Source organism: Podarcis bocagei (genome assembly GCF_964188305.1).
Source record: "Podarcis bocagei genome assembly, chromosome: 4".
NCBI lineage: Eukaryota > Metazoa > Chordata > Lepidosauria > Squamata > Lacertidae > Podarcis > Podarcis bocagei.
Window position 1 is genome coordinate 101,733,647 of NC_138128.1, and position 24,905 is coordinate 101,758,551.

Here is a 24,905-nt window from a genome sequence, read left to right on the forward strand (position 1 = left end):
TTCTTAAAGTCAGATAGTTGTTTATTTCCTTGACATCTGATGGGAGAGTATTCCACAGGGCAGGTGCCACTACCAACCTCTGCCTGGTTCCCTGTAGCCTCACTTCTCACAGTGAGAAAACCGCCAGAAGGCCCTTGGAGCTGGACCTGTGTCTGGGCTGAATGATGGGGGTGGAGACGCTCCTTCAGGTATACAGGACCGAGGCCGTTTAGGGCTGTAAAGGTCAGCACTAATACTTTGAACTGTGCTTGGAAACATACTGCATCTTCCCATACTTATTGTTTGATTTAATAAAAACAAATTGTAAAGCAATAACATAAGTTTAATTGACTTCACTGACATGATTAAATAGCACATGGGAAGCAGTCTGCCTATCTATAAAGAACTACAGTTTTATAACTCAAAACTATGTTAGGTGTGCAAAGGATTGGCAGATGAGAAGAATGGGAAGTAAATTCAAATTTGGCTACCCATTAGTCATCTATGCTACTTAACAAAATAAGAATTGCCTTTCAAGTTTGCCTATTCCAGCAGCCTCTTTCCATCTGTGGCCAGTGAGATGGCGCCAGGAATTCCACAAGCAGGATGCAATGGGCTCTCTGCACGTGCTTCTCCCAAAGACAAAGGCTATAGAGATAAATACTTGTTCTGCACATTGGAGCTTCCAGCTTGCCACCACGGATGGAGCTGCAGTTGCCTAATCCCCTTCAAAAAGCCATCTAAGCCAGTGACCATCACCAGAGTTTGTTACAGCAATTCCTAAGTTTATGGAAGTATTTGATAAAGAAGTACCTTCTTTTCTCTATCCGAAATCTAGCATTCATCAAGCTCTGGTACTGTTGCTGGCATATCTGTCACAGAAGAAGACCAGACCTTCCCTCCATTTTCCGTCCTTGTGACAAACCTATGCAACAATGATCTACAGCATCTGTAGAGCAGTTGTAAATTTTCTGCAGGATTATTACTTAGCATATTCTCACTGGTAATATTTTATGTTGATTACTTTATGCAATTTTGACTACCAAGGAAAGTCTTGGGACATAATGTAAGCCTAACTGAAAGTGTTGTGCTAATATGTTTCCAAAGCCAAATATGGAATTTATTGAAATAAAAAAAGTGATAAATTGATTTCATAAATAACAGGGATGAACAACAGAGAAATAATATAAAAGTTATGCCATGTGGTCCAGACGCACCAATCTGGTCTGTAACAGGTAGGGTTGCCTCTATTGATACAGTTTTGTCCTGTATTTCAGGCCCCAGGGTCACCCAATAAGGTTCATGACAGAGACAGGATTTGGACATTAGTCTCTTCAATTTAAGTCTGTTCATTATAATCGCACTGGCTCTTGGCAGATATATTAACTGAAAGAACAGCATAGATTGTTCCGTACCTGAAAAGAAAACATTGTTTGGATTTATATCTCCTGAAAACACGGATTTGCTTTTTCCGTTAGATTTTCAAAGTGACAACTGAGAACAGATGAAAGAATACTGTACTAACAGATCTAGGCCTCTATTGCTACATTGTCATTAAATAAATGATTGGAATATTTGAGTAAAGATTTGAATATTTGAAAAAGAAGCTACAACAAATTTTGCAGAACTGTATCCTTCCTCCCTTGCCTGAAAAAATATTTAGACAGACAACATAAAGATAATTAGTTTATGTATTATGCAGTTATAAGTCGCAGTAATGAAACTTTTTTAATGAGTTGGTAATTTACAGGGACAAATTCTGCAAGTTTAGTTTAGCCTTTCAGTTTCTTTACGATATACCGTATTTTTCACTCCATAAGACGCACTTTCCCCTTCCTATAAACTAAGGGGAAATGTCTGTGCGTCTTATGAAGCAAATACCCTCCTCCTTGGCTTGTTTTAAAGCAGCAAAGTGGGACAGGAGCCGCTTACACGGGTGTAAAGCAAGCACAGCGGGAGCCGTGTAATCCCTCCGCCCCCATGCTCGGCCGCCCCCTTGGGACAATGCTCGTGTGGGTGACGTCCCACATCCCCACAGGCGACATGCCTCCACACAAGACCCTCCCTCCGCCACTGGTCTTGCTGGGACAGTAGTGCCTTCCTTTGCAGAAGTTTGAAATTTGAAGGGCGGCTGTGGTTTGCTCCTTGTGTTGTGTACAAAGGTGTGAATTGGGTAGGTGTGACTTTAAATGGAAATTGAATCAGATTTCCCACTCATTCCTCCCTCATATAAAAGCCCCCAGAGATCTCTGCAATGAAAAAAAAGGAAGAAAGTCCCACTTCTTTTGGCTTTATTAAAATAATTGTGTAGGGCCAAACCCTACAGTCCTGAGATCTAAGGGACTCAATGTGGGAAGCTCATATATTTCCACTGCCTGCCCCCTTACCAGGGGATAAAGTCTCTCTTCATTTGTTAATGACAGTGATAGTTCTTAATGCCACTGTTGACTCCTGTTCACTTTACATGGCTGAAATATTATTCTGATATACCGGTAGTTTATTAAACAGTTTAGTACAACTTTTGACTCGGAATTTTTTGTTTTTGTTTTCCACCTCTAAAAACTAGGTCAGGTATGTCTTATGGAGTGAAAAATACAATATACAGTGGTGCCCCGCAAGACGAATGCTTCGCAAGACGGAAAACTCGCTTGACGAAAGAGTTTTCCGTTTTGGAGGTGCTTCGCAAAACGAATCTCCTATGGGCTTGCTTCGCAAGACGAGTTCTTGCTGGTTTTTTTCCCCTCCCCCCCTTTTTCTAAGCCGCTAAGCCGCTTATCAGCTGATCCGATAAGCCAATAAGCCGCTAAAAGCCGCTAATAGCGCTAATCCACTAATCCGTCAATGGGCTTGCTTCGCAAGACGAAAAAACCGCTAGACGAAGAGAATCACAGAACGGATTCTTTTCGTCTTGCGAGGCACCACTGTATATGGCACAAATTATTTTAAGCAAGCTTTCTGTGGATTCACATAGCCATGATTAAATAGAAACAAAGGGGGAAATGAACAAGGAGAAACAGCTGATGAACCTATAAAATGCTCACTTTTTTTAAAAAAAAAAAGCTATCTGCATTTCTAAGTAAAATCTTGACATTAGTTGAAAAAGTAATTTGGTGTTTTATATTTTTATCATTTCTAACACTTGATAACTTACAGCTAGAATATGTGAACAGACCATTTTAAAAGCATTGTGTTTGATGTGATCAGAGGTGACATCAAAATTCCAACCACACACACATCTTCAACACTTGATGATGATCATCGTTGTGAATCAGCCCTGCAAGCCTAGTGGTTAATGTTACCCCCTTTCACCTGCACTTCTTATTGAACAATAAATATATATACCAAGAGGGGCATATAAGAGAGAGTGTGCTTCTCCTGATATTTGGCCCAAGTCATTTATGGCTTTGCATGTCAATATAAGCACTTTAAATTGGGCTCAGAAGGACAAAGACAACCAGTGCAGGTCTTTCAAGAACTAGTATAATATGTGCCCAGCCAGCAGTGCTCATAAGTAGCATGGCTGGATACTCCATTCTGTCCTAGATGTAGTTTCTGAATCTTCAACACATTACAACAGTCCAGTCTTGAGGTCTGTGAGATGATCCATGGTTCTTTGAACAAAACATGGTTTAAACAACAATAACATTATTATCGCAGCCCACTGCGAAAAGTGTGTGCGTTCATAACATATTAATTCAACTTTAGGATAAATACTTCATACAGGTTAACAGTTAGTTCCAGAAAAAGCATTTTGTTCCTTAGCATTAAGTGACAGATTAGAGGTGGCAGCCATCTGGGTGCCATAGTCAGGGTGTGTTTATAACACGCCCAGAATGGCCTATGAGTCTGGCAATGGCATTAAATCAGGCCTGTCTGCCTTTCCCATACAGCACTGCTGCCAGTCTTGAAGCCCATCAAATTAAATGAGAAATTACCCCCTTTTAAGCTTGCTCTCCTTTTCAAGCCCCCAATGCGCTTCCAACAGGTTCTTTGGCATGTGAGCACACAGTATCCCGCCACAAAGCTCTATGTATGAAGTCTAATGTGGTACTAACTCTTCCTCCCTAGAACTTTCCACACACATTCCTCCAGGTATCTTGCACCCTCCCCACAATTTGAGAAACCACTGTTGTAACATACACTGAAGTGGCAGTGTACATTTTGTACTTGACTTGTAGCATCCTTGCCAGAAAGGTACACTATTCAATTATGCTAACAGATCAAATTCTTTGCCAGTTTAAACTCTATTATCTGAATAACTTTTAAAATTATAACATACCATCTTTGCAGGTTTTTTCATTTTCAAGGAGTTTCACGCCTGTGGGACATGCACACTGATAAGAGGGCTTGACAGGAGACATCAAACATAAATGGGAGCAACCACCGTTATTGGTTCCACATGGGTTTGTAGCTGTCAAGTACAGAGACCATGCAGATCAGTGTGTAGTAATACTAAAAAACATTACATTGCACATCAAGAATAACATGTGTTTAAGGGAAGAGAAACATGGACAGCAGAAACAAGCAAAATAAGTAAGGAAGTGCACATACACAGGGTATATGTGACTTGAATATGTGTATATTTATGTGAATGGGGAACTATGTGTACACAGGAGGGGGGAAATGCAAAGAAGGCATTGCACACCAACCCAAGCCTCCCTCCTCACATCTGCAAAATAATGTTAGCCTCCAAAGCTACATTTCATCCTTTTGAAGAAAAGCTGTATTGAGAATTTCATTTTCACAACCTTCAGTTTTGTTTGTGATATACAGTTGTGATTTTATTTTTTCAGTTTCTGAGGTAATTTTATTGTATGCTATTTGCATTTTTTTTGTTGTTATTGTAAACTGCTCTGAAATTTTAATATATTAAAGGGCATAGTAGTTTATAAATAAAATAAATAAATAAAAACCCAAATTTTGACTTTATTATCGTAATGACTGGTCTGCCTTCACACAGACAGATGATACGAGATATGCAAAGCAAAGACAGCTGCACAGAAAACTCTGGCACAGCAGAAACCTCCTTACTGTTAACAGGAACTATTTCCATTTCCTCTGCACCACATTTCATCCTCTGACCTGCCTTGTCAGGAACGTAAAGCAATAGCCTAAATAGCAATCCCTCCTAGAGCTTGATCCCAGGGAGCCATCTGACCATGGGAAAATCCACTTTCTTGGATCAAAATAATTAGAAGCATAAATGCCACCTCTGTCTCTCTGAGGAGTTAAATTGACAAGCTGCTTCTCCCTCAGTCTCCTTTCCCCCCCATGACAGTGTTTCTCAACTTTTTTCTGACTGTGGCCCTCCGGTAGAAAGGGAGCTATTTAAATGTTCTGTCTCTGTAAACAGAATATGTTTTATTTATAAAAACACGTTTTACTCCTCCACAATGGAATGTGTGTACTACATCTGTGCCAAAAGCACATGGGTTCAAATTATCTCGGGGGGAGGGATTATTTTACTGTCCTGTTAGCTAAATTAGAAGTTGAATCTAAAATAGCATTAAAGGTGAAACATGACTTCTATAAAATTATAGGAACACAATGAAATATTGTTGAAGCAGAAAAACATAGAATCATGGAGCTGGGAGGGACCCCAAGGGTCATCATTCTAGTGCAGCCCCCTCCAAGGTAGGAATCTCAGCTAAAGCATCCATGACAGATGGCCACCCAACCTCTGCTTAGAAACCTCCAAGGAAGGAGAGTCCAGAACCTCACGAGGGAGATCCATCTTCCATGTATTATAAAGAGCAAACAACACTTATTTGACCCCAGTTAACTGACACAGAAGGGGAAACCTACAGGTACAGTCCAAATGGCACACAGCTCTGTATGTATTAGAGAATTTTAAAAAGCAAGTGGTCCTCACTCACCTGATGCAAAAAGGTCTTGTCATTCGGAGGAGCCCTGGCTGCCTAGATAAAAAACTATAGCCCCACACACCCTTATCTGAATTCAGTGCGGCTTTCTTCTGAGTAGACACCTATTTACTAGATGCAAATCAGCAGCACCAGACGGCCCTGGTCCGCTAGGTGCTGGGATGGATTTCACCCTACACCTTTAGGAGCTGGGCCAATGCTGCCTAGCAGTTCCTCGCCATACTGGGGAAAAGTGACAAGCGGGAAGCCGCAGGGTTCTGTCCTGGGCCCATTGTTGTTCAAAATCTATACAGATGACTTGGATGAAGGAAATGAGGAGATGCTCTTCCCATCTGCAGATGACACCAAACTGGGAAAGAGGAGGCGGAAAACTGATATGATAGCCGCCTACGATATCTAAAGGGCTGTCATTTGAAAGAGGAAAGGGTGTTTTTTTTTGCCTGCTCTGATGGGTAGGACTCAAACCAGTGGATTCAAGTTGCAAGAAAGGAGAGTCTAACTCAACATCAGGAAGAACTTAGACTCCTTCAGAAAGTGGCTATTGGTCATGGATGCTTTAATTGAGATTCCTGCGTGGCAGGGGGTTGGACTAGATGAACTTTGGGTTCCCTTCTAATTCTGCAATTCTGTGTAGAATTGTAAAAGAAAAAGCAACCTGGCTACCTGCCACAAACTGAAAACACAAACACAAAATAATACGATTTTACTGCTCAGATCAAAAACATTAAGAGTTGGTGATTCACTCACCAGTTCATGTCAATCATAATTTTGTTCTTTGGCCATCATGCAGAGATTAATCATAGCTAAGGTTCTTTAACCATGCCTGGGTGTGTTGTCTGAACTGGTGCCAGTGTTTCTTGGGATATATTTTTAATTCACTGCCTTATAAATTGTACCAAGGAAAGCATCTATACTGAACTCTTCCACTCTAAGGCAAATTGGGACTTCTACAAATCTGTTCAAAGTTGTAGTTAGCAATGGTGGGGGAACAGAGAACTCACCACTGGGCTGTCGTTGTTGGTTGAACACATGAATATCCATGGGAGAAAATATATTGGAATGTATTTCACGCAGGTTCTCCCCAGTGTATTTGTTGCAAGCCAGGACAGAACGTGTGGTCCAGTCAGTCCAATACAGTGTATCCTCAAATAATGTCAGAGCAAAAGGATGTGGAAGAGACCCTTTAATGACAGCTTGCCTGGTGGAAAACAAATGGAAAACGTATGTTCAATCTACAAGCAAAGTCCTTAGATCTAGGAAAGAAGCTCTAATTGGACTCTTATCAACCATCCTTTTTCTTAGGTCTGAACTGCTAAATTGCCTAAATTTATTTTAAATATTAGGACAACCTTATCTTCCCTTAATCGGCTAAGAGAACGTGAATAGGTTTATTTTAAATCTTAACTGAGGATTTTATAGTTTTAGGGTTGCACACTGCTTGAAGTAACTCATAGAGGCAAACTCATGATTTGCTAAGAACGTCATGAAACGTGTCAATATTTCAGCATTAAAAAGCAGTTTGTAATCAAAACAACCCAGGAAGCTAAGACAGTACACTTTCAATGTTTTACACATTTACAGAATATATACAGTAAAATTTTCCTTACAGAAATCATCCAGGATTAGTCTTCCTCCGCCCAGTATTGCACCTCTTCTCAAACACACTTTCTCTTTCTGTCAACTTCAACAATGCAGACTACAACCTTTGCTGTCCCTCTCTCTAATACTACTTTATATATGCCGCAGGGTTACATATATTCTTACACTTGCAATTCACTGCACATAGGATTGCAGTCTTGACATTTGAATTAATATTTTATACATCAGTATACAAAATGCACTGAAAGAAAAGAGAGGTCGCACTAACTATGGACTGCAAAGAGGTGCATTTCAAAAAAGAAAAACGTGATAAAACATTCAGAACAAGAGAATTTTAGGAGATGCATTTTGATATCTAATATTCTAATAGAGATTCTAGCCAGAGAGAATAATATTTAATCCAGTTAAATCTCACCATCACCATCACTAGAATAGGTTCAACGATGAGCTCTATCCTGTGCATAGGCATGCACAGCACATTTCAACTGGGGGAATTTTCCATTTATTTATTTCAGGAAGGAAGGAAGGAAGGCAGGCAGGCGGGGGAAATGACAAGGCAAATGAGGACAAGAAAGAGGTAAAGAGTCAAAAAGCTCGCAAAACAACCACAACAAGAGTGGTCAAGAAGACAAAATAATCTATTTTTCATGCACAGAAAAAGACCCATGGCTGACGAGAGGGAGGGCAGATGGCTCCTCCTCCTCCTCCTTGCTTGTGCACCGCAAAAGCAGCCCCTCACGCCCACTGAGCTCTCTCCACAAATGATGGTGAGTTGCTTGGGCAGCCGAGGGAGCCAGGTTGCTGTGTGCTCTCTCCCTCCAAGTGGGAGATAAGCAGGGCATGTACCACTCTGATGAGACAGTACACAAGCAGGAAGGGACTTAGCCGGTGTATCAGATGGAGCTGGTAAACCTGAGCTTCCATGGACAGCTGTGAGTCCAAAATGACTCCTAGGCTGAGCACCTTGTCCTTTAGTGGCACAGTTACCCCATTCAGGACCTGTGAGTCCCGCACACCTGCCCGCCCCCTGTCCCCCAGAAACAGTACTTCTGTCTTGTTGGGATTCAACCTCAATCCGTTAGCTGCCATCCACATAGAGGAAAACAATAATTAAAAAAACAATTAAACATTGATAGAATAAAACTCTCTACCTACCTACCTACCTACCTACCTATCATGTATTAAAAACATACAGATAATTTCAATAAAAACAGCACCAACCCTTTCATTCAGTTCCCAAAAGCCTGTTGGAACAAGAAAGTCTTCACTTGACAGCAGACGACAGCAAGGAGGGAACCAGGCCATCTTCTCCAGGGAGGGAGTTCCAAAGTCTGGGAGCAACCCCTGAGAAAGCCCTCTCATGCACCCCTCCTCACCCTGTGAGGGTGGCAGGAAGGAGAGAAGCTTCATCTTTTCCTCCCTAAACCTTTTAAACCTTTTAAAGGTGATCAGCACAAGAATTCCCTGGCTGCCTTTGGAAGGAAGGGCAGGGTCCAAATTAATTAAATATATAATCCTATTTGGCGGGCTTCATTCACTTAAGAAGGGCTACTATGTCTGCAAATGTCAACCAATTCTATCAAGAGTAAAAAAACACATTATAGCCTTAAAAAAAAAAGGTTCCCATAATAATAAATTGGTTAGTCACAATTCTGTCTTTTTGGGGGTTGGGATTTAGACCTGATCTGAACTAGACAGCCCTTACAATACCTTGGATTAAATTGGGCAATTTTTCAACATGTTGAACCGGGATCCAAACTGACTCTTGTGGTTGGTGCACAAGAGTGTGTGTGTGTGCGCGCGTGTGTGCACATGCTAGCTCTATTTAAGAAGTAGTAATGAGGTTAGCATCAACTCCTGTGGTTCCTCAATATCTTTTCTAAATCTCAATAATACAATGAGGGCTTTCAACAGCACTCTATACTTACTTATACCACCCAATGGCATGCTTTCGTATTTTATAACCTGATGTTCCCACCACATATGCAAATCACTAGTATTATCAACACTGCATTCTCCAACAGGGCAGCCTTTAATTTGAAAACTTCAAATTCATCAATAACTATCATGCTATAAAAGCACACAGGTTTGTTCCTAAACACTAATCACAATTGCCTGAGTGCAACTATGTGGAAAAGCAGGGAAGAGCTTGCAAGGCACCCAAATGGACTTCAGCTGTGCTTTTTTATGATTTAAGGAAGAGATGTTGATTTCTGAACAAACATGATCGTATCCCTTCATGAGAACCACGTACAGCACACTCAGCTCCTTGAAGGAAGCTTGAATTGGAGCTCCTTGCAAACCCAGTTTTGTTTTTACCACCCTGAATTACTGTGTGTCAGCAATACCCACTTTGCTCTAACTCTAGGTCATTGATGAACAAGTTTAAAATCACTGGCCCAAAACAGAATGTGTGGATCCTCCTTTTACATCCCTCCATTGTGAGGGCCTGTTAATTTATTCCTATTCTTCAGTTGTTTTTTAAAGTTATTAGTGATCCATAACATAACTCATTCTCTTATGCCATGGCTGATCACATTACTCAGCAGCATTTATTGAATGACTTTTTCAGAAAGGTAGACAGGCTTTTGCAGAAGACATGCCAATTCTTCTTTAGCAACACATGCTCTCCTATATACCTGATTATATTTAATAGTGATTTCCACAGAACAGACATTAAGCAAGCAGGACTAAAGTTTCCTGAATTCACCACAGAGCCCTTTCAAAAATAATATTGGACGGGCTACTACAGCCAATTTCAGCAACTAAGTTACATGCTTTTGTTAGAAGATCAGCAATTTCACCTTTGAGTTCTTAAGAACTTTTGGCTGGGTAACATCCAGAGCTATCAACTTGTTCATTTTTTTAGTTGCCCATAAGGCCACCTAATAGAGTCACCACTATATTTGTGTTCAAAAATGGATTTCAGGACAACATGCAAAGAAATTTAAAAATTTAAAATTTATGAATCTACTTAACAAACAATGCAATAAAACTAAGAGGAATAAAACCATTCCACTATATTCCTCAGCTTTCCAGACTCCCTTCCTGAAAAACTTAGTTCAGGCACAGGTTTCTGCCCTACATCTTCCACAAAGAGGACATAAACAAACAAATAATTCAGCTTTTCCTTATAATACTTCAGCATTCCTTTAACTCCCTTGTCTCCTGTCCAGCTGCTTCCCTAGCTAATTTCCTGTTTCTGGTATAATTAATTTTTTATTTCCAATTATACATTCATCAAATGTATAATTCTCCATTTTTTAATTTCATTTTTGTCTGCAAAATTCTTTTGCTGAATATTGTGGTTCTTTTTGTTCTTATTTGAGCAAGAGTTCTTGTTTCTGAAGGAACTTTTTTGCCCTCAATAGTTTCCTCTGCTCTGTTCTCCTGGAAACCTCAGAAGTAAGGGGCAACCAGAGAAAGGCCTCTAATAACTATCAGCTGCTGGGCGGGTTTGTGGGAAAGGTGAAACTTCAGGTAACTATGTCACGGCCCTGCCCAGAGAGAGGCTTGGTGGAATTTAAGAAAAGAAGCAAAGGGGAAAGACATGGAGACTTTTTGGAAGCTGGTTGCCAAAGGCCGGCCCAACCTTACATCCAGAGTGGAGTATCGTATCCCTGCAAGGACTTGGGAATCCCATCTTAATAGTATATATGCTACTGAGCAAACAAGGCAAGAGGTAGCACAGAATAAAAGGGTAAATACATGTCACCTTCCAAACTGGCCCCCAGTAACCATCTTGGAAATTAAGAGTCTCATCTCTATGCGCAAAAGAAGCAAGGCCCCAAAAAACGATGGTATTCCACTTGAAGTATTTAAATCCAGCTTCAACTGGTGGATGCCCGTGTTGGTAGCTTTATTCACAAGCATTGATCTTTCAGCACGTATCCCTGAGGACTGGGGCCTAGTGTTAATCTTTCCAATATATAAAAAGGGAAAAGAACAGAACCTACAAACTACAGACCCATTAGTCTACCCAACATTATTAGGAAACTGTACGTCAGCCATCTATTGGGGAAACGACAGGCTGTCTTGAACAAGAAAAAATTCTAAATGACGAGCAGGCAGGCTCCAGGAAGGATCAATTCACAGTGGGCTTGTCCTACAGCACTTGGTTCAGAAATACACAGCCCCAGTTGATTTTAAATCTACTTTTGACCTTATACCAAGACAGAGGCTGTGGGGCAAGATGGAAGAGACAAATATAGACTGTCATTTACTGACTTTGATACGCTGCCTCTATGAAAACACTCGTTTGCGACTGAGATGCAATAGCAAAGGTCATCTATCCTGCTCCACCCCTTCTCTCAATGGAGTAAAACAGGGATGCGCCCTTGCCCCTACTCTCTTTATTTTTTATATAAATTATTTGGTAGGAAGCTTACAAGTGCAACACATTCAATATCCTAGTCTGTCAAACAAAGCCCTGCAAATTATATTATATGCATACGATGTAGTACTCTTGTCTCTCACAAAAGTGGACTTGATGTGATTGTTGAGAGCCTTGGGGAGTTACTGCAAAAAGGAATCATTACAAATTAATTATGATAAAACTAAGATTATTGTGTTCTCTAGGAAAAGGATGAAAAACAGATGGCAAATGAACAGCCATAAAATAGAGCAGGTAACTTCCTATAGGTATCTAGGAATGATATAGCTCTCAACAGGTACATAGAAGTTATAACTGAAAAATGCTGTTGCAAATATACAAAGAAGCTTAAAGGCACTTCTCTCGTTCTTCTTTAAAAGTGGAGGACAATTCACCCCCTTCTGCTATTCAAGTTTTTACAGCAAAGATTCTAGCTCAGCTGCTATATGGAGCATGCAAAACCATATTTTTTGTCTACCTTAAATAGAGCATTAAGTTGGTAATAGTTTACCAGGCAGTGCATACTCTTTAATTTCTTCTATTTTTTTTCCATTTTTGGTCCCCCCCCCACAAGATCCAACAGATCTCTGTATGTACCCCACTGTTTCTCCATATTAATCTTTTTCCTAGCTATTGCTTCTGTCAGGGATAACCACAGTGGTGTCTTTCTTTCCAGTAGGTTTTTGTGTTTGCCCAGACTCTAATCAAGTTCGTTCTGATCACATAATAATAATAATAATAATAATAATAATAATAATAATAATAATAATTTTTATTTATACCCCGCCCTCCCCAGCCAAGGCCGGGCTCAGAGCGGCTTACAAGCAATAATAAAAACAAGTTGAATGATTACAACTTAAAAACAAAATTAAAATACAACATTAAAATATTGAAACATTAAAATATTAAAATATTAAAATGTAGCCTCATCGCAGGAGGAGGAAAAGAAAAAAGAAAGAGAGGGAGGGAGGGAATCAAATTGGCTCCAAGCCAAAGGCCAGGCGGAACAACTCTGTCTTACAGGCCCTGCGGAAAGAAATCAGATCCCGCAGGGCCCTGGTCTCATGAGGCAGAGCGTTCCACCAGGCCGTTCCACCATACCAGAGTTGAAAAGGCCCTGGCTCTGGTTGAAGCCAATCTAACTTCCTTAGGGCCCGGGACCACTAGGGTGGTGCTATTTATGGACCTTGAGGCTCTCCATGGGGCATACCGAGAGAGGCGGTCCCCTAGGTACGAGGGTCCTAGGCCGTGAAGGGCTTGAAAGGTCAAAACCAGCACCTTAAATCTGACCCTCTACTCCACCGGGAGCCAGTGCAGCTGGAAAAGCACTGGGTGAATATGCTCCCATGGCAGAGACCCCGTGAGGAGCCTCGCTGCAGCATTCTGCACCCACTGGAGCTTCTGGGACAGCTTTAAGGGCAGCCCCACGTAGCGCGAATTACAGTAGTCAAGCCTGGAGGTGACCATCACATGGATCACTGTGGCCAGGTCAGGGCGGGAAAGGTAAGGGACCAACTGCTTGATGCGGCGAAGGTGGAAAAATGTCGCCTTGGCTGTTGCTGTAACCTGCACCTCCATGGAAAGGGAGGCGTCAAGGATTACACCCAACCTCTTAACAGAAGGCAATGGCACTAATTGGGCCCCCGCAAGAGAAGGGAGTTGGTCCCTCATCCCCATGCTATCCCGACCCAGCCATAGGACCTTTGTCTTCGAAGGATTTAGTTTCAATCGGCTCCCACGAAACCATCCAGCCACAGCTTCCAAGCATCTGGTCAGTGTGTCCGGGGCTGAGTCAGTGTGGCCATCCATCAGCAGATAGAGCTGAGTGTCATCAGCATATTGGTGACAGCCCAGCCCAAATCTCCGGATAATCTGGGCAAGGGGGCGCATAAAGATGTTAAAAAGCATCAGGGAGAGAATTGTTGGAGAATAGTTGGAGAAGCTCTTGTAAATTTGGGCTTTGCCATACCAGATACACCTGTGCCGTCCATATTTAACAACATGCCCTCCCGAATCTAGCAGTTGGGTGTTCTTCAGGCACAAACACGATGCCTCAAAGTATAATCATATGCTTTATTCTGGGTTTCTTCCCCTGCCAGATAAAATTGGATTGTTCTTTCTGCATCGTGCATCAATAAGTATTGGTACTGTTTGAAACAGAAACAGTATTTTTGGGAGAACATTCATTTCTATAGTAGAGATTTCCCTCCCAAAAGGACAATTGCATTCTACCCCGTATTTTCAGATCTTTCTTGATTTCTTTCCATTTCTTCACAGAGTTATCATTAAAAATATTATGGTTGTTAACCGTTATTCATATTCCCAGATACTTCACTTTTTTCTCTATTTTCAGTCCACTGATTATTTCTAAATTATTTTTTGATTGTCCATCCATTTTTTTAACTAAAATTTTAGTTTCATCTTTATTTAGTTTAAAGCCTGCTAATTTCCCAAACTCCAGTGCCTCTGGGGTACTTTCCAGAGGTTGTTCTGATGTCAGGACCATGTCGTCTGTGAAAGCTTTTGACTTAAATCCTAATTCAGGGATACGATAAAGCAAAAGTGAAAATTTCACAAAGAATTAGAAATATTGAACTACAAACCCATTTAGTTCAAGCTGATCTATATCCTATGCTTTGGACAAACAGAATGGTCCCGGCACTTCCAAATTATTTGACGAATTTGAACACCCCCAAATTTAGAAAGGCATTAAGCAAGCTAAAGTCAATGTCTTGCCATCTGCACTATTGGAAGACAGATACAGAAAGATTCCTCACGGGGAGAGGGTCTGCCGGTGTGTGAGGGGTCAAAGTGAAGCAGTGGGCCGTGTTCCATTCCACTGCAGATTTTACACAGATCCCAGAGCCTCTCTCATAACCCCACTTGTACAAAAAGTACCAGGAAAAATGGAGGAATATTATTTAAATTAGCTCTTGTCTGACTGGAATCTATATGTCACTAGAAATGCAGCTAGATTTTGTGCAACAGCCATAAGTCAAAGAAAGCAAAAGCTGCTGCACAGGCATAAACCATTACAGCTTATAGATAATTTTTCTTATTCTTTAAATTCTTAAATGGAGTTCTTATTTCCTTAGATATACATTTTAAGTCTATTTAATTAGTATATTGATTGTAAAATTCCACTCTGGTTGTTTTTATCGTTTTTGTAAAGAACTGTACAGAAATTCTGGTTTCAGTATGGCCGTAATAATAAATATTCATGTCACAGCCCTGGGTCTTAAGTCATGGTTTAAACAGGAACTGCTTCTCCCTACCACACAGACCCGTAGCATTTGGTTTTAATTTTAAAATGAATACCTAGGACAAAGTGGACCATTATTTTCCTTTGCACCCCCAATTTGAGCTCTGAATTCAAATTCAAATATTCTTATTGCTACCCACCCGGCAACATGAGATCACAAGGCAGGTTACACCAAAAAACCAACCAACCAAAAAACCTAAACAAATAACAAAATTCAATCTTTTTCCTTTGCAGCTGTAACTTAAATGTGATACAGTGGTACCTCGGGTTAAGAACTTAAATCGTTCTGGAGGTCTGTACTTAACCTGAAACTGTTCTTAACCTGAAGCACCACTTTAGCTAATGGGGCCTCCTGCTGCTGCCGTGCCACTGGAGCACGATTTCTGTTCTCATCCTGAAGCACAGTTCTTAACTTGAAGCACTATTTCTGGGTTAGTGGAGTCTGTAACCTGAAGCGTATGTAACCTGAGGTACCACTGTATAGGAAAACAGCACTTATCTTTCAAGGTTGGCAGTGAATTTTGAGTACTAAGTCAGTATCATACCACTATTAAAAGTTCTCAAAAACCTCAATCTTAAGCACACTAAGCTGATTCACACCTTCTCAGCCTTAAGCTACTGCCTAGAGAGGTCCCCAAGAACACCATTTTTTGATATATGTGATGGACAGCACCATTCATTTACAAACCTACAGTCTTTCAAACATTACTTTCAACACAGGCTCAGTTCACACAAAGGCAAACTACAGCACTGCAAGAACAAGCAAGCATGTGGGTACCCAGAGCAAAACTGTGGCCACTGTGCTCCTGCCCAGTTGTTGCTGCAACACTACCCACAGCTAAGATATGGTTTAGCTTAGCATGACATGTAAACCTAGGTTCATGGTTTGTATTGTTTCCAAGATATAAAGGTATGCCCTTGGTTTACCACTGTTGATTTACTGGGAGCAAGATAAACCATGACCCCAAGTTTGCACATAATGCTTAAGCCAAGTCATAGCTTAGCTCTGCATTGTGTGGTAGCAGCAAGACAGGGGAAGTAAAGTGGCAATATAGCTGCATGTTTGCACATTCTCACTAAGCCATGTTCACCTTAGTGTTATGTGCAAATGAGGCCACACCAATCTTCCAGAGCTCGAATATCTGGGTTGCAAAATAACTTACAATTCAAAAAGAAAAATCAGCTGTCAAGAACAAACTGAACATTGCCACAGTTATGCAAACTATTATTATTTCATAACTCCAAGAAAAACCACCCTTCGTTTGCAATTTGTAATGCAGAAGGCTATCATTTTATATTCTGACAGTCTCAGCTTAGATGAGTCTTTAAAGGGCACAACCAATGTAGTAGATTTCAGAACTCTGCTATGGATAAATTTACAGATACTTGCCAGATGCCAGCGCATATTTTAATCTAATGAGGAAAGTGGGGCTGCTTCTTTCATTCACACTGGAAGCACTGGTTGTGGGGCGGGGCGGGGCAGGGGGCAGCAGTAAGTTCTTAATATTTTACAAGTAGCTCCAAAGTGCGGTGTAATGTTAGAGATCCGATTTTGGTTTTGGCTGGCTACCTAAGCAGGCCAAAATGTGCGGGCCTCCCTTGTGTTTCCTGAACAAAAGTTTTATCTCTCGCCTCCAATAATACATGGCAATCATCTTTTGAAACTGAAGAATTTTCAAAGGTTGGTTGTGGTATGTGATAGAGATCTGTCAATTCAAAAGGAAAACACCAAAGGTTCCACTGAGCTTGCCCAAGCTATTGGACCCCACCTAAAGTACACTTTGGGCACCCCAGCAAACCAATTTAGTCAGAGCACTGCCTACATTGCCTATCTTGTTTTTATTATTGCTTGTAAGCCGCTCTGAGCCCGGCCTTGGCTGGGGAGGGCGGGGTATAAATAAAAAATTATTATTATTATTATTACATTATTTTTTTCTGTGCATTTGATCAACAGGCACATATTTTCCAAGCAGGGGGTTAAAATACGGTACTTTTAAAAGGCACCATTGCTATAGCACTGTAGGAGAGACTCTGAAGAACTATGAAGATTATGAAGATTAATATAGGCTCATTTTTGAATAAAGCAAGTTAAGAAGTTTCCCTTTGGGATTCTCAGCAAATTGCAGTCTGATCTCTCTCTGCATTATGATCTCTCTCTACATTATGCTTCTAAACTCAAACATCTGAAATTTAACAAACTATAAACATGGTATTCAAGGGCTTCAATTGGTTCATATACTTGTACCACTGCTGTATTTATTTAGAATACAATCTCACAAAGTTTTTTTCTTTTTTTAAAGCAAAACACAACTCTTACCTATTTGTTCCATCCAGATTTGATTTGTGAATGAAGTTCAGTTTAGCATCTGCCCAATAGAGCTTCTGTTCTTCATAATCCAAGGTCAATCCATTTGGCCAATAAATATCTGCGTTGATTATAACTGAGCGGCTTGAGCCATCCATCCCAGCACGTTCTATCTTTGGCACTTCTCCCCAGTCTGTCCAGTACATGAACCTATTGTTTTTTAAAGGGAAATCAGATATTATGCACATTTTCCCCATACCCTTCAAGACCTTCTTCCAATCAACGGCAGGAACAAATAATAATCAATACTCGGATTATGTCAATTCTCTTTCACCCTGAGCTATATTACAGACATTTTAATTAAGCTTTTATACCACTTTTCTGCCAAACAGTACTCAAACCAACTTTGCACAGTGGCAGATAATATGGTCACATGAAAAATAAAACTGTGGAAAAATTATTAGGTAGTAATAGACTGAAAATAACGGCAACATTAAACATTAAAACATAAAAATCAACACATTTTCAGAACCACTGCCAAGTGAATGGGCCTTTCAGGTGCAACTGGGACGGCAAGGTTATAATATGGACCACACTGCTGAAAGTCTCTATCATCTTTTCATCCACTAATACCACCGAACTTGGGTGGCCCTATGCAGCTCTGGCCCACCCATAAGGTAGGGTGTGGCAGCTGCCTCAAACAACAGAACCACAAGATGCAGCGCCCTTGCGGATGTCCCGCCCACCCCGCCATTGCCAGCTTCCACTGAAATCTTCCAAGATCTTGTGCACGCCACAAGATTGTGCAGAATCTTGCCAGAACCCACCATCATGGTCTCCACTTCATGGGCACTCCCACACCATCCAGGGAGGCTTTGGCAGCAGGCAGCAGAATGACAAGGAGGCAAAATAGGATGCGCCAAACATGGTCCTATGAGTATGAAAGTAAGGTAGTGGTTTCTGCATACTCGCTACCTGCTAGGTATTCAGAAGTACAGTATAGTTATAAATTTTAAGAAAGAAACAGGCAACTATGCTCTTGGTCTTAGTGGCTGGAGTGCTGAGAGCAAACAAATATCTTAGCAACAACATTCCAACATCAGGAACACTAAGAAAGTGCTTTTTCATATACCTCAGTATACCTCAGTGGGGCCTTTTCAGACTTCATATGCCAGACATAAACGGCACAAAGTCGTCTCCACACTTAGGCTATTAGAAACATGTACAGCATCACACGGTGCAAATCATTCTAGCTTGAACAATATCCTAGACAGCAGTGCAAAACAACAATGAGTCATCACTGTATGTTCTACCTTCTATTTATTAATATTCTGCCTTTTCTTAATGAGAAAATGGCAGTCTCTGGGAAATACAGCTAATCTCTTCAGGCATTATATTCTATATATTTTAAAGATACACTTTAAAATGCAATCAATGTGGGATACACACAGCAAATGAATTTACATTTATTTGTATCATACATATACATTTCTCAAAGTGCATTGATTTCCTTCCACTCCCCATTAAGTGGGAAGCTCTGGAAAGGTTCTGGAACAATGAAGGAATATAACAGGTAGCAAAATAAATGATGTGGCTTTTATGTAAGGAAAGAGCAAGGGATCCTGTGCATTGACAGCTATCACTAAGCAGCCATCAATTTTTCAATATTAAATGCACACGGCATCCAAATTGAAAACACAGTTGCGTTCCGCTCGTTACGGACTTTCAGCTTACGAACGCGGCAAACCCAGAAGTGTTTACTTCCGGGTTCGCCGCATGCACATGTGCAGAAGTTATAAGTTATAAGTAACATATATATGTTACACCAGTGTTGAAATATCTGCACTGGCTGTCTATTAGCTCCCAAGGGATGTTGACGGTTTTGCTGTAATTTAAAGCCCTGCACAACTTGCACTCCCCCAGGTACAGGCAAAGCGAAGGAGACCCTGCTGCTCATTCTACAACATAGAATCATAGAACTGTAGAGTTGCAAGGGACCCCGAGGGTCATCAAGTCCAACCCGCTGTGATACAGGAATCTCAACTAAATTATACAATAGAATAATAGAATTGTGAATTGTCACTTGGTGACAGCGCAGGAATACGCCCTTCTTGGCAGCAGTATCCACCTTTTGGAATGCCCTACCTCAGTTAATTCCTGCAGCTAGGACAGTAATGATAGCTGTTTAAAACTTAAGCGGTTGCCCAAGCTTTAATGGACTTTTAATTCTTTTGTACACTTGTCAGTTTTGTTTGTGATATATAGTTGCGTTTTTCTCCATTTTAAGGTACTTTTATTGAATGTTTGCAGGCTTATTGTTCTTGCATTTAAAACAAGGAAATTTTTATTACTGTGAATTTCAGTTTACAGATGGGGGAACGACATTCCTGATCAGGATGACTCTCCTCTACTGGAGACAGGCAAGGTCTTCAAGGAGACTTCCAGTTTGCTGCATAATGGTGTCGGGGCGCGAGTCTGCTCCTCAGAGAAGGACCCAAACGTTGGAAGGGGTTTAGGAGGAAACGAAAAGGCGCTGCGTATCCCCAAAAAGCTCAAGAGGGAGTCTTGAGCCCGGAGAAGATTCGGTGGCACCTTTTAAGGAGCTCCCCGGTCTCTTTGCCACTTCACAAGGAACGGGGCAGAGTAAAACTCCAGTGCAAGAAGCATCTATTGCCACATGGCAAGAAGCCCTGAGCATCAAGTGGTAAATTTTCCACTTATTAACAAACGAAATTCTTACCAGATCAGCGTGAAATTTGACAGACTTTAATCTGACAACACAATGGGAGGAAAAAAGGAGGTCCCCCCAATGTGGTCTAAGCACTCACTGCAAGGAAAAATTATACAGGAGAAGAAATGTAAAGGACTAAGATTGAATTTATCAGATGTCAAAGGATCGCTAAGAAGAGGAGTTTAAGTGAACATTTAAATGGATATTGAAACTAAGTTCTTGTTGAGGCAAGAAGAGGAGTAAAAACCTCCATATTCTTCAGGGGGTGAGTGACTGAGAACCCTTCTATTCCCATTCCAAACGTGGAGAGAATCAGTTTAAGGGGGGGGGCACAGACAAACATGACGGTACCTTTATAATAAACAAAAAGGCCCATCAATAAATGGATTCAGTACATGCCAGCTTTGGCAGCAGATAAAAATTACAAAAAAGCAGAGTTGCCATACACCCAGGAATTCCTGGACGCGTCTTCTCTTGGGGGTCCTACATGTCCATTGTGTGTGGATCTTTATATGTATATATACATATATACATATATATGTGTGTGTGCGTGTGCATGCTCGCGCGCACGCACACACATACATGCATACACACAGGTGACCTGGGCTCTGGTTCAGATTCTGGACAACCTGGGCTCTGGCGTGGGCAGCCAGGGCTCTAGTTCAGGCTCTGGCTCGGCTACAGCAGAGAGACCATTGGACGATTGCCCTAAAACAGTTCGGCGACTTTTTGTGTCCAGATTTTGACCTCTTAACATATGGCAACCCTAAAAAAGGGACAAATTCACAGCAATATGACAAGAATTCATTGATATCTATGTAGACTCTTGTGAAAATGAAGGTGCCTTCTATAAGAAGATATTCAGGTGCACCCCCCTTTTTTTTGTTCTGTCTTCTTTCTGGTTCTATTATAACTGAACAACACAAGGTGGGCCTAAAATATTATTTCTCTTCAAAGCCAAAAAGCCATTTCTCACATTACCTCCTCTTATAAAAATCTGTTTAAATCCATCTAATGACTGTGTAATGAAGTTAAGGGCTCAAGTGATCTCACGACTGATGAATACAAAGCGCTGCATGTCTTGTTGTACCCTTGTTTATAAGGTTCATTGCTCCAGTTGTATTTTAAACTGTACCATAAAAATAAATCTTATTATGTAATATGTATCTTTACAATATACAAATCTTTCTCAAAATTCATTTAAACTGATTTAGTTCATTGTTTGTTTTGATTCATCTGGGCTTTACTCCAACCACCTCACTCTAGACTTTTTAGATCTCCAGAGTAGAAACTAATCTAGTTAACAGCTGTCATTTCTCTACCTTTAAAATTTATTCACAGGAGTTACTACATATCTACAAGACAAAAATATCTGTGAAACAACCAACAAGAAGAAATTGGGTTTAACGCAATATCTGTCACCTTGACTTGTAGTTGAAGAGGACATTAAACATATGCAAAAGCAGATTGCCCCCTATTTAAAAGCATATTCTTCATTTTGGATCATACCAGGTTGTGGTCACTGTAAGAAAAGAAAGTACAGTGGTACCTCGGGTTAAGCACTTAATTCGTTCTGGAGGTCCGTTCTTAACCTGAAACTGTTCTTAACCTGAAGCACCACTTTAGCTAATGGGGCCTCCCCCCACCGCCGCGCCATTGCTGCACAATTTCTGTCTCATCCTGAAGCAAAGTTTTTAACCCGAGGTACTATTTCTGGTTTAGCGGAGTCTGTAACCTGAAGCATCTGTAACCTGAAGCGTCTGTAACCTGAGGTACCACTGTAAATATACAAAGAGAGTGACTGTGCTTGAGGCAGTAAAACGAATAGAAGATTAGGATAGGCCAGCAAGAGATGAGGATACACCAAAACCCACAGGCTTAAAACTATTGAGCAACATGTTTATATATCACTGCTATATGTATGTTCACCAATGGTGTAAGATTTCTTAATGTAACACATGACTTTCAATAGCAGGCTGAGAGAAGTGATCTGGGAGATATTAAAAAGTCATCTGGAAAGAAAAATAATAATAAAAGGGAAGGGAACCAAATGCGTGCCAATAATTGTGTGCATCCCCTGCGTAACTCCTTATGAGACATGCTAAGCAGCCAATCTTGTCAGAACCTTCAAACTACGAACATTCGTTTCAACTTCAAAAGGGAATGTCAGAGGAAAGAGAACTTGCTTAAATGAGAACCAGATTATGAGTTCCAACTTCCCATCCTGTTCCATTGCCAAGAAGCAACAACACAAATGCCATTTGCCACTCCCATTGAAGACTGCAGCAGAATATTAGTAATAGATCAGCAAAATTAGTATAGCAATGCATCTTAAATTACAGTATTTTTCGCTCTATAACACGCACCCGACCATAACACGCACATAGTTTTTAGAGGAGGAAAACAAGAAAAAAATATTCTAAACGAAACAGCGGATGTATGATTTTTGTGGTTCAGGGACTTCCGGGTTGACGCGATCTGGAAATGGCGGATTCCCTCCGAGCTGCGGAGGGAATCGGCTCTACTGAGGACGGGTCTTTGCCGCGCCGGCGACGCGGGGACCCTTAAAAACCGCAGGCGCGGAAGCCTGCGGACTGAAGACTCGGCGGGTGCCTTAAGCGCCCCCCCTGATCCACGAAGAGCCTTTTTAAAGGCTGCGGAGAGGATACGGGGGTGGCGTGGCACTGAGAGTCGACCGCTACCTCGGTGGAGCGAAGCCGCGAGCCATGACCAGAGAGCGCTGACTTTCTTCCTTGAAAATTTGGACTGAAAGAATTACCCGTGAGTAAGACGGATTGGGACTTTAAAAATTTTACCCTGAATTGGAGACGACCGGGGGGTGTGCTAAAAGGAAGTCCGCACCCCCCCCCTGCAGACGATCTAAGCAACGACATAAGAGCTAAGCTGGAGAGCCTACCCTTGGTGGGGTGAGTTAAAAAGGACACTAACTTTCAAGATTTAGTTAAAGGAAATTTTGTGCTGGAGAGTGGAGTTTTGGAGACCCTCTTTATGTTTTGAACAACCCCCCCTCCCGGGCTCGGGAACGTCCTGCCTTTGTGCCTGTGTAAGAGCTGCGGAGTTTGACAGCTGTCAAAGCTGTCAAACGGGCAGTTTAAAGCGGAAAAATCACTATTTAAGATCCCTCTGGATTAAGACGAGTTATAATTGAGCTAAAATTGTTGGAAACAAAGTAACAATAACAAGCTAAAGGACTGTTGGAGAAAAGACTAATAAGTAACCAGATTCCCCCTAGGGGGAATTCTGTGAAACTACAATGGATACAATGGCTGTGGATGGAAAGTTACTAGTGGAAATCGAAAGGATGTTTCAATTGGTGGGAATCTTACAAGAGCAGAGCTTAGCCATGAATAAACAACTCAACATTATGACCTTGGGAACAGGCAACTCTGCTGTTTGTATTGAGGACCTGAATGAGAAAGAATCCACAGCTGAATGGGAAACAATGTCTACAGAGGTGGAAGAGACTAAACAAGAAAAAGAGAAAGTAACCTTGGGAAGCAACAACCAAAAGCTGACATCTGTGGAACACAAGCAAGGAGACTCTGGGAACACATCTACCACAAGTCTGCGAAAGATGCAGAAGAAGAAGGAGGAGGTTCTGGGACAATATGGAATACAGGAACTTAAAATAAAGAAATATGATTGGGGCCTCCGTCTGGACTTTGACTTTGAGGATACAGGCTTTGTGGAAATACTCCAGCAGTTGCTTTCAAATCTCCTTGTGGAAAGAGAATATGTTTTGATGGTGAAAGATCTTTTTCCAGACTCGACGACTGACATAAAGGACTACCAACAAGACCGGCGGAGAGGGACTGAAAGGGACTTGAAAGCCTCGGACGTGAGGAACCCAGGCTGAGAATCTTGACTTTGGATTTTTATTGGGAAGGGACAAAAACCGGGGATGGGAGGGAGGGAAGAGGAGATTCTTAAAAACTCTTAAGACTTTCAGGTTTGGTTAATATGACTTTTAATCAAGACAAAATGAAAAATCGATGGAAGAGAACTTAAGTCCAACTTAGGAAAATCAATTTTTTTATTAGAAAAGAGGTAACAAAATGAATAAGATGGTTAAGAGGAGAAATACCAACTTGCTGATATAATCCTGGGAATTGGGATGCACGAGGGGGGGTGGGGGGAAGTCAGGGAACAAGGTTATGAGAAGAGGATCTCCTGAATTTATACATGTTTGTGTCTTGTGTTATTTTTGTGTCTGTATTGTCTTCATAAAAGCGGAAAACCCAATAAAAATTTTATAAAAAAAAAAAAAAAGATTTTTGTGGTTCATGCTGTGGCCACAGACATGTGATTTGACGGTGAGTTTGGAGTAGCCCAATGCAAAAATCCTGAGGATCCATGTGGAACCATGGATCCTCTGCTCACGACTGCAGCAGATCCCCCCGCCACCCGTAGGCATTCGCTCCATAACACGCACAGACATTTCCCCTTACTTTCCAGGAGGAAAAAAGTGAGTGTTATGTTGCAAAAAAATACGGTAATTCTATATAGTGGGGAAATATGAGATGTCACTGCTAATGAGAGCAACTAATGTGAATTTACCACAAAGGTTTGTCAAAGGAGGAATACTGCTTGTGATGAAGAATGGGTTAGAAATGTTTCTTTAAAAATAAAGCTGATTTCAGTCAGTTAGATAATTGATTCATCTAGCCCAGGGGTCTGCAACCTGCGGCTCCGGAGCCGCATGTGGCTCTTTTACATCTTTGCTGCGGCTCCGGGGCGGATACTAGCGAGGGGAG

At 41.2% G+C, this 24,905-nt stretch overlaps 1 protein-coding gene across 5 annotated transcripts in view; it reads right to left on the bottom strand.

Annotated features, from left to right (window-relative positions):
* The window catches only part of LRP6 (LDL receptor related protein 6), a 104,981-nt gene that overhangs the window by 54,038 nt on the left and 26,038 nt on the right, over positions 1-24,905 (bottom strand). For 3 of the 5 annotated variants that reach the window (XR_014007367.1, XM_081191012.1, XM_081191011.1), the window contains exons 3-5: positions 17,412-17,609; positions 6,863-7,059; positions 4,259-4,390 (exon numbers count right to left, since the gene is read on the bottom strand). The exons of 1 other annotated variant lie outside the window; for it this stretch is intronic. Coding sequence is in view for 3 of the 4 variants with exons in the window: in XM_081191012.1 (XP_081047138.1) it covers positions 4,259-4,390; positions 6,863-7,059; positions 17,412-17,609 (527 nt within the window). In the remaining variant the exon portion in view is untranslated. The remainder of the gene's footprint in view (positions 1-4,258; positions 4,391-6,862; positions 7,060-17,411; positions 17,610-24,905) is intronic. One more of the 5 variants, XM_081191013.1, reaches the window with a different exon arrangement.